This window comes from Lipotes vexillifer, unplaced genomic scaffold (genome assembly GCF_000442215.2).
Source record: "Lipotes vexillifer unplaced genomic scaffold, Lipotes_vexillifer_v1.1 scaffold1451, whole genome shotgun sequence".
NCBI lineage: Eukaryota > Metazoa > Chordata > Mammalia > Artiodactyla > Lipotidae > Lipotes > Lipotes vexillifer.
This window is the reverse complement of record NW_006795096.1, coordinates 524,129-537,324: the sequence shown is the minus strand read 5'-3', so window position 1 is coordinate 537,324 and position 13,196 is coordinate 524,129. Positions and strand designations below refer to the sequence as shown.

Genomic DNA, 13,196 nt, shown 5'->3' with positions numbered 1-13,196 from the left:
ATCACACTTGAGTAGAAAATAAGCCACTTCTTCGGCAATACATCAACACGTGGGGCTCTTTGAGCGTGCTGGGCTCACCTGGTCCTGGCTTCCCTGGAGGGTTCCTTGTGCAGCCAGGCCAGACTAGAGCCCTCAGGATGGCAGGGTCCAAGGAAGGGGCATGGGGCAGCAGCAGGGGCCTGGGGAGGATGCCACTAGGCTGGTCAGTAGCAGTCGGCCCCACTCTCCCCGAGGGCGCCCACAGCAGCCAGCATGTCCTGCAAGAGTGACTGGGGGCTCTTCTCCACGTGGTCACTGCTCTCGGCCAGCGTGTCCCGAAGGCCCTCCAGGTCTATAGACCTCAGCAGGGCTACGACGGCCGCGGGCTCCAGGAGCCCCAGGGGCTGACCCTGCTCACCTGCCTGCCACTTCTGCAGGGTGGCCCCCACAGAGGCCACGTTGGGACCGTCCCCCGCCTCCCGCGGGCTGCCACAGGGAGCAGCCTTGGCCCTCAGGAACAGGAGAAGATCACAGGACTTCTGGGCCACGGGCCGGTCACAGTCAAACAAGGCGCGGAGGGCAAACTCAAAGAGCTGCACGCGGCCAAGCACCTGCAGGGCGTGGGCCAGCAGGCCAGGCGGGGCTGCCTCGGGCGGGGCCACGGCACAGGGACAGTGGGAGCCGCGCTGACCCAGCAACTGCTCCAGGAACACCAGCGCCAGCTCGAGGCCCTGGGCCCGCACCTCCCAGTCCAAGTCCCTGCTCACCGCCTGGAGCACTCCAGCCACAAACCGCTCCGCGTCTTCAGCTACATCAGTATGGCCATCCCTCAGCCACTCAGTGAAGACCTGCATGACGGCCCTCCGGGGGAAGCCCTCCGAGTCTGTGGAGAGGATGTGCAGAAGCTCCGCGAGCAGGCTCTTCTGGAGGACAGAGTGGGAAGGAGGCGGAGGGATCAGGGAAGTCGAGGTCCCGCTGACGGGCTCGGGGTGCAGCAGGGAGAACCCCCATGAGGACCCCCTGCCATGCTCGGCTTCCTTCAGGCGATGTGCCCTTCAGCCCCCCCATCTGCCCACCGTCAAACAGGGGTGGCCGTGCCCAAGTGACAGGGCTTCCAGGAAGCGGAGCCGGAGATTCAGGGGACACGCCCGACCCCGAATGCCACCCCTGGGCGGCAGACCCACTCCATCCTGGCATCAGGACAGCCGCCAGGTGGGCGCACGGCCACAGGACCCACTGCCTCCTACCTGCTGAGCCCCTGGGCGCTCAGGGCTGGCAGGGGTGGCACACAGCCCCCAGCTAGACAACTGCCCTGTGGCGGTCACTGCGCTTGCGCGGACGTAACTCTCAGGGTCTCGCAGAAGCTGCTTGGTGAGCTCGGGCACCTCTGAAGCAAGGAGCGCTTGTCTGAAGCCGGCCTGCCCTGGGGGTCCAAGCAGCCACAACCAGCTATGACCGAAAGCTGATTCCACAGCCTCTCCTCTCTCCCCAAAGGCAGCCTAGGTAGTCCGAGTTCCCAACTACCTGGGGACAACGGTGTGCCAAGGCCAGGCCAGCCCTCCCACAGGGACCCCAGCCCCAGGCGCCGCACCCGGCACTCACCTCCCCAGTGTCTGGTCATTTGGGTCAGGAACTCGAGGCCTGAGTCCCTCACCTCCCAGCAGGGGCTGCACAGGCGCTTCTGTAGCACAGGAAGCAGCTCTGGGGCAGGAGGAACGGTTCAGAGGGCCCGGGCCACATCCACCCTGCCTCCCACCCAGCCCCCAGTCGCCTCCCTCCCTGCTCCCCCCTCAGTTCACCCCTGGGAGGGGCTGGGATCACCTCTGAGGAACAGCTGGGTGTGGGGGTCCAGGTCGCAGCAGCCGGGGGTCTTGGGTGAGCGCAGAAGCCACCCGAGTGTGGCCTGGAACGCCTTCTTCAGAACCTGGAGCGGGAGGAGTGGGGCTGCAGGGCCAGGAGGGGTGAGCTGGCCCGTTGGCCCCCGCCCCACCCCGGGGTGTAAGATGGGGACGGGGTACATGGGGACAGGGAACACCAGACTTCATTTTTACGAGGCAGAAGCCTCTGGAAGCAGCCGACTGGCATCCAAGACTAGAGAGAGAGAAGAGGGGGCAGCTCTTGTCAGGAAGCCCCACTACCGGGGAAATCAAACTTCTGCACCAAAACAGGAGAATCTACCCACAGCACCTTTTCCTGAAAGCCCCGGAATCTGCCAGGCTTCCCATCCAATCTCCCCACTGCCTGCTCAGTACACATACTATTCCTGCACCCCCAGAGCATGACTCAACCCTGGGGCTACGAGAACGGGGAGATTTGCAGGAAACCTCAGAGTTGGGACCCCAAGCTTAAGGCCCACCTGGTTCTAGTTTCCATCTCTCATGGAGAATTCCCTGTAAGACTGGATCCTCTCCCTGCTTTCCACAGCCCAGCGACCCCTCACTCAATCTCCACCAATGCCAGGCCCTGGGCCGAACCCTGTGCAGCTGCCTGCCCCTTGAAACTCACTTTAAGAAGCAATTCTGGGGACTTCCCTGGTGGCGCAGTGGTTAAGAATTCGCCTGCCAATGCAGGGGGCACGGGTTCGAGCCCTGGTCCAGGAAGATCCCACATGCCGCGGAGCAACTAAGCCCGTGCGTCACAGCTATTGAGCCTGCACTCTAGAACGTGCGAGCCACAACCACTGAGCCTGCGAGCCACAACTGCTGAGGCCCAATGCACCTAGAACCTGTGCTCCGCAACGAGAAGCCACTGCAATGAAAAGCCTGTGCACCGCAACGAAGAGTAGCCCCTGCTCGCCACAACTAGAGAAAGCCCGCATGCAGCAGCAGCCAAAAATTTAAAATTAATTATTTTTTAAAAAGAGGCAATTCTGGCCCCGGAGAGCCCTGCAGGGGTGCCCTGCCTCTGCCTTCCTCCCCCTCTCCTTCCCTCCACCCTGCACCCTGTGCGTGTACCATGGAGCTGGACTCGGGGCTCACGAGGTACTCCAGGAGGACGGAAAACACCTGCGTCACCAACTCTTGAGGGCCTGAGACAGACGTGGATGGCTGAAGCACCCAACCTCCTACCCTGGGGCCTCCCCAGCCCACAAGTGTGGCAACCCACGGAACACGGGGGACAGAACCCATCAGGCAGCCGAATCCCAGCCCCTGCCCCAGAGGAGACATGCAGAGGACAGCAGTCTTGGGACACCTCTGAGCAGCTGTGGGGCTCGCCCAACACCCAAGCTGTGCAAGAGAAAACATTCTCACTTACCAGTCCCCTGAGACAGCGCCCCCAGGAAATCCAGGGCAGCTCGCTGGACCCGGCCACAGCCCACCAGGATCGCACAGAGGCGGCCGCCCACATCAGAGGTGGGGGCCGCTGAGCCACTGCAGAGCCGCAGTATTGTCACCGCAGCCCCAAGCAGGGGCACCTGCGGCCAGGGCGAGGGGCGCTGGGGCTGGGGGAGGACGGAAGGTCAATGCAGGCCACAAGTCCCAGTGCCAGTGTGGACCCGGGCCGGGCCGTACCTACCAGCGGCTGCAGCAGCCCCAGGTGGGCCAGAGCGCAGCACAGGAGCCCCACACAGGCCGGCCTGGAGGAGAGGAGCGTGCCCACCGCCACCGAGTCGCCCGCGGCCGCCCCCAGCAGACCTAGAGGCGACCAGAAACAGCTCCCAGTTAGCGGGCGCCTCCTGTGCGGCCACTGCAGGCCTTGCTGCTGGTCACTGCTTCACACCAGAGACCAGGCCTGGAGATCCCGAGCAGCTGGCCCGTCTAGGGTGGCGTCCAGCGGCCGGAGCTGAGGCCGGAACCTGTCTGCAGGGCCCTCGAGCAGTCCCACTCTCCCTGCAGTCCACGCCTGGGCCCACTTCCGCTGGTCAGAGGCCCCTCCCTACGTTCAACGTGGGGCTCCAAGGCACAGCTGGCCCCCTTCTCTAATCCTCACCCCATCGTGCGGCTGAAGCAAGACAAGTCGCAGCGAGGAAACTCACTCTCCCATCACAGAACTGACCTGGGAGGACGACTGCCAAGCCCATGTGCCCGCTCTGGGTCAGGAACCATCCACGTGGCCCAGGCCCCCGGTAACCACCACCAACTGCCAGGGTCTGCTGCTCTGGGGGCCACTCCAGCTGATGCCCACAGAGGGCAACGCTGCCCTATGAACTCCCAGGCGGGGACGTGAGCAGCGGTCACACCTGGGACGGCAGCCTACACCGCAGCCACCTTCACTCTTAGGTGGGGTGGCAAGCCAAGTGCCCCGCTGCCCATCAGCCCACCCTGGCCCCAAGGACATTCTCAGGACCCCAGGGTCCTGCCTTCCTGCACCTGCCCACTGTTCCCAAGCAGCCTACCGAGGGCTCCAGGGGCCTGAGCAGCAGCTTCCAGGACACAGGCCAGCGGCTGGAGGAGGATGCCAAAGGCCTGGGTCCTCAGTGCCTGTGGACTGAGGACAGAGGACACGGTGAGGGCTGCCCCCGCCCTCAGGCAAGCTGGCTACCCTCCTAATATCCCCAGCAAGTCTGGGCCAAAGGGGTCAGTGCTGGGGATCTGGACACCCCCTTGAGAAACAGCCTCCCTGTAAGCACTGTGACCAGCACTCACACCACTGGCATGGGACTCGAAGGAGCTGCTGAAGCGCCACCCAGGCCCCAGGAAGAGCCTGGGGAGGGCCTGGCCACACCCACTCCGATGGGCAGTGCCTGCTCAGGGCCAAAGGGATGGGATGCCCCACCTCCTGGAAGCACTCCCAATGCTGAGATATCCTTTCCTACATTCCATTCCGGAACATGGCCTGGCCGACGTGCTTGGGCCCAGGGTGGTTGGGAGGCCAAGCTGGTACAGAGCTCTCCCTCCAAGCCAGCTGCCCAATCCTTCCCTCTCCCTTCGGCCCACTCCCTCTCTCTGAACATCCAGAGACCCTGGAGCCCAGAGCCAGGCTTGCATCGTATCCCCAGCGCCCTGTGCCCACTTTCACCCCAGACCTGGGCCAACAAGACCGGCTCTAGTCCACCCGAAACCCTGGAATGATTTCTCTTCCTTCCCAGCTCTCCGGACCCCACACCCTCTTCCTGGTAGGGCACACATCTCTCTCCCTCTGGGAATCTGTCCTGTCACTCCTGTCTACTGGGTCCCCCTCCACCATCCCACAGCCCCTAGTACCCCCCCACCCAGTGGCATGCACACGGGGCGGCCCAGGATCCACAGGGTGAGGTCACTGGGGAGGTGGCAGAAGGTAGCTGAGCAGGTCCTGAGTATGAACCCAGACCTGCTCTGAGCAAGGCTGCTCCAAGAGTCTCTTTTATCTTTGGGGAGCCTGTGAAAAAGCTATTCCACCACTAAAAAATGTAGAAGCCGGAGCCTGTGCCAACACCTTGGTGATAACCCACGGACTGCCCGGCCACACCCCGGCCAGCCACCTCTGACTGATCTCTGGTTTCAGGAGCTCCCCTGAAGTTCCCTGACCTCTCTGCCCACCTCACACAACATGAACCCCAATCCTTACCAGTCCTGCAGTTTCAGGATCCCGAAAGCCAGAGGCCCTGCCTGTGTGGGGCTCAAGTGGCTCAGAGTCTGGGCCAAAGTCTCCCACAGGCCACGGTCAGAGCTCGGCGCAGAACTGCAGAGGAGGAGCCCAGAAAGAGAATGTCATTCCCCCGTCCAGCCCACACCGTGCCCAGGGGGCCGCCGTGGCCTGGGCTGGGTGTGCTGGCTGAGACGGAAGGCCCTTCCCAGGTGTGCGGGCTTCCAGACCACCTCTGGTGTCCCCTCTACTCGAGGCAGCGTTCTCGGGCAGCCAGGGAGACGTGGCCCAGGTGTGATGGCTGCCCCAAGACTTCCCGAAGAAAACGAGCTCCCCCTCCTGCCCACCCCACCAGCTGTGCCCCGGGGACCTGACCGGGCCACGCTGAGAAGGAAATCCACGAGCGAGTGTGAGGCTGGGACAGGGTCTTTCTCGAGCAGGCGGGCCACGAAGGGGCTCAGCCGCACCCAAAGGCCTTGCGTCCAAAGGCCGTGGCAGTGCCCGAACACGGTGGTCAGGACACTCAGGGCCTGTGTGACCTGTGGGATGGCTGTGGAGCACAGGGAGTCTTCGATGTGACCCACGATCTTCTGGGCACATGCTGGCCAGTCACAAGCCTGCGGACTGCGGTGGCCCTCGGCTGGGCCCCGCATCGCCAAGTCCAGAATGTGCACCAGGAGCTGCCCGGCTGCCGAGGCCACAAACAGGCTGGGATCTCCCTGCAGGGAGAAGATGGTGTCAACTGCACCTGGGGGGCGGGGAGGGACAACGGGTGGGGAGAGAAACAGGGTTCAGCTGGAACAGAGTCCATGGTGACAGCAGAGACGCTGAAACCACTGAGCAGCTTCAACCACTGGACTTCAGACCCTCACGGACAGAACTCAGAAACCACCCAATGCGGAGGCACTGTCAGAGGCCCGGCCTCCCCGCTACTCAGAGGCAAAGGAATCAGAGCAGAGGGTTCACAGGGCGAGGGGCTTTAGAACCCTGGCCACTTGGGATTCTTCTCATCAGTTTCAAAGCCACCCCAACTGCTGGGTCTCACCTACAAGCCACAGGACACCGTACACCCTTGAGGGGCCTCCAACCCTTGGTTACCCCGAATGTTCCTCACAACAGCCCTACGATACCACAGCCACTTTCATGTTCAGAGGAAGAGACCCAGCAAGGTGCGGTGATTTCCCAGGAGTCGCACAGCATCAGGCACGGCAAGGGCAGAGACGGAAGGCAGGGCAGACGGGGGCACTCACCACAGGCAGCAAGGAAGCGCAGGGCACTAGGATGCTGTGCCAGGGTGTGCAGGCCCTGGATCCAGCCGCTGCGCACAGTGGGGGCCGTCCAGGACGTTCCTCCGAGGGGGCCCACCTCCCCAAAGAGCATGGGCAGCAGCTCCCCCTGCTGGGAAGCAGAGAAGGAAGTGGGGACCTGAGCAAGTTCCCAGGGGGCCACACATCAGAGATGGCTTTTCTAACGTTCACAGCTGGTCGAGGCACTTCTTTGGGGGAATTTCTCGTGAGCTGCCGACACAAAGAGCCTGTGAGAGGTGGCAGGTGGCCACCAGAGCCAGCCGATGGCGGCCACAGCACTGCCAACTGTGCCTTCCAGGGGAGAGAACTTTGGAAGGGAGAACTGGATTTTACATAAAGCCTCATCAACCCTGTCACAGTTCACTTCAGAAACACTTCCCCCAAACAGCCCACCAACTGCAACGCCAACAGTCCCCCTCTGACCATGACACGCTGCGCTCAAGGACCCCCAAAGGTCTCCACAGCCTACTGCGCTCTTGTGCTTGGCACTCGGGGCCCTCCAGGGCAGCTGCCCTCCTCCAGGTGTCCCCTACCCTGGATCCCCCAGCACGCCCCGTGAGTCAGGCCTACCCTCCCCATACACCTGCTCAAACCCCTTACAACCCGGCTGCAAGATCACTGCCCCTACGAAGCTGACAACCCCACCCTGTCAGCAGGCAGTGGCTAACTCCCCGCTCAATCCCCACCTGCTCGTGGACGTCCACAGGACAATAACACACTGTCCTGATCTGCTGCCACGTGCACAGGGTTCTTGTTCACTACAGGGTGCCAATGAGTGGGAAACTCGGGGGCTGCCTCTTACCAATGGAGCCCCTCACCGGTGAAGCTACTAGCTCTGAGCCTTGTCTATCTTGACAATAAAATGCTGGTCCCCACCCTCAAGTCATCTCAGACTCCAGGGTAAAGGACCACAGGGCCTCGGAGACACACTTCCACTCAAGGATGACTCTAACTCTGCAGTGGCCTCGAGGCCTTGAGGGGTGTTGCTGGAGGCGGCAGCTCACAGAGCAGGTCCTCTGTGGGATCTCGCGTCACCGAAATGCACCCCCAGAGCTACAGCCTCTCCCTGGGGGCAGCTCGTAGCCAAGGGGAAGGTACAAAGGCTCAGCCCCCTGCCTCAAGTAGTTTGTCCACATGTCCCCTGCCCAGACACCATCTACTGATGAGCATCTGGCTGCTGAAGGGCCCTTAGGGCTGCCAGACCCCCTGGGAGTCTGTGAAGGGCCAGGTGAAAAGGGAACAGGAGCCCAAGCCAGTGCCACGGGCCCAGGACAGAAAGCAACCTTCCACTGCGACTCAGAGCCCGAACCTGCCCGTGTCCCTCGTCCCCACGTACAGGGGGCCAACCACCAGATTGAAGGGCAGTCAGTGGCCTTCTAAGCCTCTAAAGCCATGGTCAACCTTGGGAAGGAAGAGGAGGCCATGGAGAAGCAGAGACGGGAACAGGGAGGTACTCAGGAAATGAATGAAGTTGGGGAAGAGGCCATCTGACTGGGACTGAGGATTTACTTTCAGAGAAACAGGTGGTGTAACCGAGCATTCGAGCAGTACGACTCTTCAGAGTCTAGTGTGAGCTCTGCCAGTTCTGTGGGACTCACAGTGAGCCTTCACTGTCTCCTAATCCAGGAGAAAGATGAAGACTCCTGACCTGCTCACTGGCCAGGGCGCCCAGGATAACATGAATGTGATTTTGTAAACTGAGGTGTTCTACCAACTGCAAAGCACCAGAGGTGTGGGTGGATTATCACACATGAAGTCATTTCCTAAAACACACTTCAGTGTGCAACATCCTGGGAAGCCTGTCCCACAGCGAGCTGGCGCCTGCACTGCTGAACTGAGGAACACCCAGGAAGGGCAGCGCCAGGGCAGAGAGCCAGCCCCCACTCTGCCGTATTTTAAAATGTTCACCGTTCACCCCAACATCATTCCTGGTGAGTTCTTCAAAGGAGAATTATACTCAGGAATAAAAACCCTGCGGTACACGTCAAGACACAGGGGCAAAACAAGCTTCGGAGACTCAGGGGTCATGACAGCCACCACTGCTTTGTGTACCTGCAGGAGAAGGTGGGTCACTCAGGTGGGAGGACCCAGGCTCACCTGAAGATACTGGAAGCAGTTTTCCTGGGCTGCAAATATTCCTGCGAGGCGGAGTGAGAAGGAGAGGATTCTGGAACTTAGGTCCTGGGATTTCAGCACGTGGAACAGCAGCTCTACCAGGCAGGGATTTTCCTGTAGTAACAGGAGACTGGACCCTGGAGACAGGCCCAGCCGGGAAGCATGTTACCAGGGGCACAGCGCATGCCTCCCTAAGGGACCATTCTTCTGGCAACCCCCAGACTCCCTTTCTCTCAGGCTATTAGACTCAGCGGTCCAACCGGGAGGAAATAGTTGCAACAACTGCCACGAAGGATCCATAACTTTAATTCAATGAGGGGGGAAAAGAACAGAAAGCCAATACCTTAACAACAGGCAAGGGACTTGGACAGAATATACAAATGGCCAGCAAACCACGAAAGATATTCTGTCTTTTGCTGATTACGAAAAAGAAATGCAAATTAAAGCAGAACACACTTTTCCCCTCTCCAATGGATACTTTTCTCTTAAACTGAGAATACGAAAGCGAAAGCAAGAAGCACAATGCAACAGGCATTCTTTTCCAGTGGCATCTAAAACGTCTACAGGCAACTGCTCTGTCATTCCAAAGCACTGACGGGGTGGGGGAGGGGAAGGGGGAGGAAACCTGGGGCAACCCTGGGAGGGCTTCCACTGCGAGGTCCTTGTGAAGGGACAATGAGGCAAAGTAAGGAGGGAAAAACAGGGTGAAGGAGAGAGAAGCAAGAATCAAAGAAACCAAAAACGTGGGCAAACCTAAAAAAGCACTGACTTGAAAAATTAAGTAACTTTCGAAGGAGTTTAAAACAAGACAGAATCAAAATACCAGACAACAAAACACAGAAGACTGGACTGAGCTGGAGTTAAAGTGCCTGATGCTCCATGTGTGGTTGGCGCAGAAGACAGAGATTCTAACTGACTTTCAACTTTTACAATCCAGTTTGCACGTAAGAGTAACCCCTAAAAACGTAAGTGGAATGCTTCAAACCTTCACTTCAAAACCAGAAAGACTAAAAAAACAAAAGCTTTATTAATCCAACGGGGGGGGGGGCAGAAAAGGAGGTAAAAGTCGCAACACAAAGCATGGAAAAAATGTTTTAAATGCAAAAGAATATAATAAAAATAGGTTCAAATATAACAGTAAACTCAACAAATGAAACAAATTAAACTGTCCATTAGAATAAAGAGCTGTGCAGACTAGATCAGGAACCACAGGCTAGCATCACACTGTGTGTAAGAAACAATGAAGCGTGACAACACAGAAGGCCAGATTTGTAAAGGCTGAAAAGATACAGTTGGCAAATCCTAATTTTTAAAAAGCTGCTGCAGAAAGAGTAATATCAAACGAAACTGACTTTAAAGCAAAAAGCTCTGTCAGAGCTTTAGAAAGAAAGTCATTGCTCACACAGCCAAACCCTGGAAGATATAACCGTCTAAGACTGTACACACCTAACCTAACTTCAAAATATACAAAGGGGGAAAAAAGACAGAATTTCAAACAGAAATTGTTGAATCTACCATCTTAGTTTAAGATTTTCACATATCTCTCAAAAACAATTAAGCAAATAAATTAGCAAGAACATCACAGGTTTTAACAATGTAAACTTGAACTAAGGAACAAGTATGGAGACTATATTCTTTTCATCATGTACAACACTGAGGAAAATACATACAGGCTGGGGGAGGAGGGAATAGAGGTTAACTGTTAATGGATACCAGGTTTCTTCTAAGGGGATGAAAATGTTGCAAAATTAACCCTTGGATGGTGGCAAAACTGTGTGAATTTACTAAAAACCACTGAACTACACACTTGAAATAGATCAATTTCATGGTATGTAAATCATATCTCAAATAAAGCTATTTAAAAATAATTTTTAATAGTTACCATATGATCCAGCAATCCCATTCCTAGGCATATATCTGGAGAAAATCATAATTCAAAAAGATACGTGCACCCCAAAATTCATCGCAGCACTATTTACAACAGCCAAGACATGGAAGCAACCTAAGTGTCCAGCGACAGATATGGATAAAGATGTGGTGTGTGTGTGTGTGTGTGTGTGTGTGTGTGTGTGTGTGTAGAATGGACTACTACTCAGCCATAAAAAAGAATGAAATCATGCCATTTGCAGCAACATGGATGGACCTAGAGGTTATCATACTAAGTGAAGTAAGTCAGACAGAGAAAGACAGATATCATATGATATCACTTCTACGTGGAATCTAAAAAAAAATGATACAAATTAACTTATTTACAAAATAGAAACAGACTCACAGACATAGAAAACAAACTTATGGTTACTAAAGGGGGAGGGGGGTATAAATTAGGAGTCTGGGATTAGCAGATACAAACTACTATATATAAAATAAACAGCAAGGTTCTACTGTATAGCACAGGGAGCTAGAGTCAATATCTTGTAATAAACTATAATGGAAAAGACTCTGAAAAAGTGTGTGTGTGTATATATATACAAAAAAAACAAATCGCTTTGCTGTCCACCAGAAACTAACACAACACTGTAAATCAGCTATACTTCAATTAGAAAGATTTTTTTTTAATTTAACTACTAGACTACAATTGACTCTATAAATACCAAAAAATAACATCCTATAGAGAAATCTATAGAATATGTGCAAAAATGGTCTGTGTACTACGCCATGATAAAAGCCTCAACAGATATAAAAGAATCAAAATACAAATACTTTCTAACTCCAACGAAATAAATTAGAAATCAGTAATAAAAAGACTGAAAAAAAAACCCATGTCATGAATCTAAAGATACCCTTTTAAATAGTGATAATTCGTGGATGAAGAAATATTATAATGAAAAGTATGAAATATTTGGAAGTAAATCACAACAAAAGCACCGCATAGTAAGACGTGCAAGGTGCAGCTAAAGTGATACCTTCAGAGACATGTGTAGCCTTAAATGCATCTATTAGAAAACAAGACAGACCTAGATATTCAACTCAAAAGAGGATAAAAGAACAGGGTAAACCAAAGAAACAAACAGCAGAAATTTATGACACGTAATCCACACTAAAACAATTACCAGCCAAACATTTACATGAGCAGATTTACGTACAAAGAAAGCCATTATGTCATTATTCATAATAATGACACATTAGAAACACAGACATCTAACAACAGGGGACTAACTGTAAAATTAACGTCCATTCACAGGGCAAACTGACATAGTCAATAAAATCAACGTGTCAGTGGGGAAAACACCCACTAGGACAGTAAGAGAGAAAACGCAAGACATGTTGTATTTACAGCGTGACCTCATTTTTATAAGAAAAGTACAGAATTATGATGTGTTAAGAAAAAAGGCTGGAAGGAAAAAAATGTTTGGAGTGGTTTAATCTTCCTCTTTACTCCTCTCTGCTGTTCAAGTTTTATTTAAACAACAAGGTAAGTTTGTCCCGTGGCCTCGGCAGCCACCTAGCGTGGCCTGAGTAACGGGCGGCCTGCAGCTCAAGCTCTCCTGATCATCCCCTTAGGTTCAGCTTGCCGTATTCCCAAAGCCAGAGGGAATCTTTAAGGTATGAAGGTAGGACACCGGATAGACAGTTCTTCCCGAGGACAGGGGAGCCCGGCACCCTCTGGCCTCCGGGGAAAGTCAACAGCAGCACCCTCACCCTTACCTGCTTCGGTTACTGCTGTAAACCAGTCCAGCAGCTTCTCCAAACAAGTGTCATCTGCCACAGGCTGCCTGGGGTCAGCCAGGACGGCACAGAGCGCAGGGAGGAGCCGGGAGCACTCTGGGTCCATGACGAGGCTGGGGCTCCTGCAAAGGCACTGTCAGGCCCAGACCCCGCCTGCCCCAGCCGCAGGCAGTCCCCATGCCCGCCCAGGCCCCAGAACTCTCACCTCAGGCCAGGTGACCACAATCTTCAGACGGAAACTCCAAGTTGCCGGGATGGATGTAAAGCCTCAGCTCAGGTGGGACCGGAGATTGTCAAGAGCAAGCAGAGCCCTCAATTCTGGCGGTGGAGATGGAAGGGAAGCTAAAGTACAGCATGAGGCCTGAGCAGCTCAAAGTCGGCCAACCTAGGACTCTGGTGGGAGGGGAGAACGAAGGGAGCATGAAGCTGAGCGAGGCTGCAGGCGGGCCAGAGCGAGGGGCCTGTGCGCGCTCTGGGGCCGGCCACGTGTAGGAGGCAGGGCGTCTCAGGCCGAGTTCTAAGTGGCTCAGTCCAGACTGGAGGTGTGTGTCTGTCCCTCCCAGGGTCAGTGTGAAAACCCTGCAGCAGCAGTGTGCCGGAGGGCGGGGGGGCGGGGCGGGGCGG

General features: G+C 55.7%; 1 protein-coding gene across 1 annotated transcript; it reads right to left on the bottom strand.

Moving 5' to 3' along the window:
- Positions 1–203: 203 nt before the first annotated feature.
- On the bottom strand, positions 204–12,678 carry BRAT1 (BRCA1 associated ATM activator 1). The gene is made up of 13 exons (XM_007467419.1): positions 12,552–12,678; positions 8,889–9,043; positions 6,735–6,882; positions 5,860–6,232; positions 5,467–5,580; positions 4,316–4,407; positions 3,496–3,614; positions 3,235–3,421; positions 2,934–3,007; positions 1,801–1,903; positions 1,582–1,680; positions 1,227–1,402; positions 204–899 (listed from the first exon to the last, which is right to left on the bottom strand). The coding sequence occupies exons 1-13, from the start codon at positions 12,676–12,678 to the stop codon at positions 204–206; spliced, it is 2,463 nt and encodes an 820-aa protein (XP_007467481.1).
- Between the last annotated feature and the right edge of the window lie 518 nt (positions 12,679–13,196).

Bases quoted from the DNA above. Each gene is read 5' to 3' on its own strand.
- BRAT1 (XM_007467419.1), bottom strand. From the start codon at position 12,678: ATGGACCCAGAGTGCTCCCGGCTCCTCCCTGCGCTCTGTGCCGTCCTG. The intron at 6,233-6,734 runs GTGAGTGCCCCC...CCCGCCCCCCAG, and splicing joins GCGCTTCCTTGCTGCCTGTG to GTGCAGTTGACACCATCTTC. The intron at 900-1,226 runs GTAGGAGGCAGT...GTCCTCCAGAAG, and splicing joins AGCGCCCAGGGGCTCAGCAG to AGCCTGCTCGCGGAGCTTCT.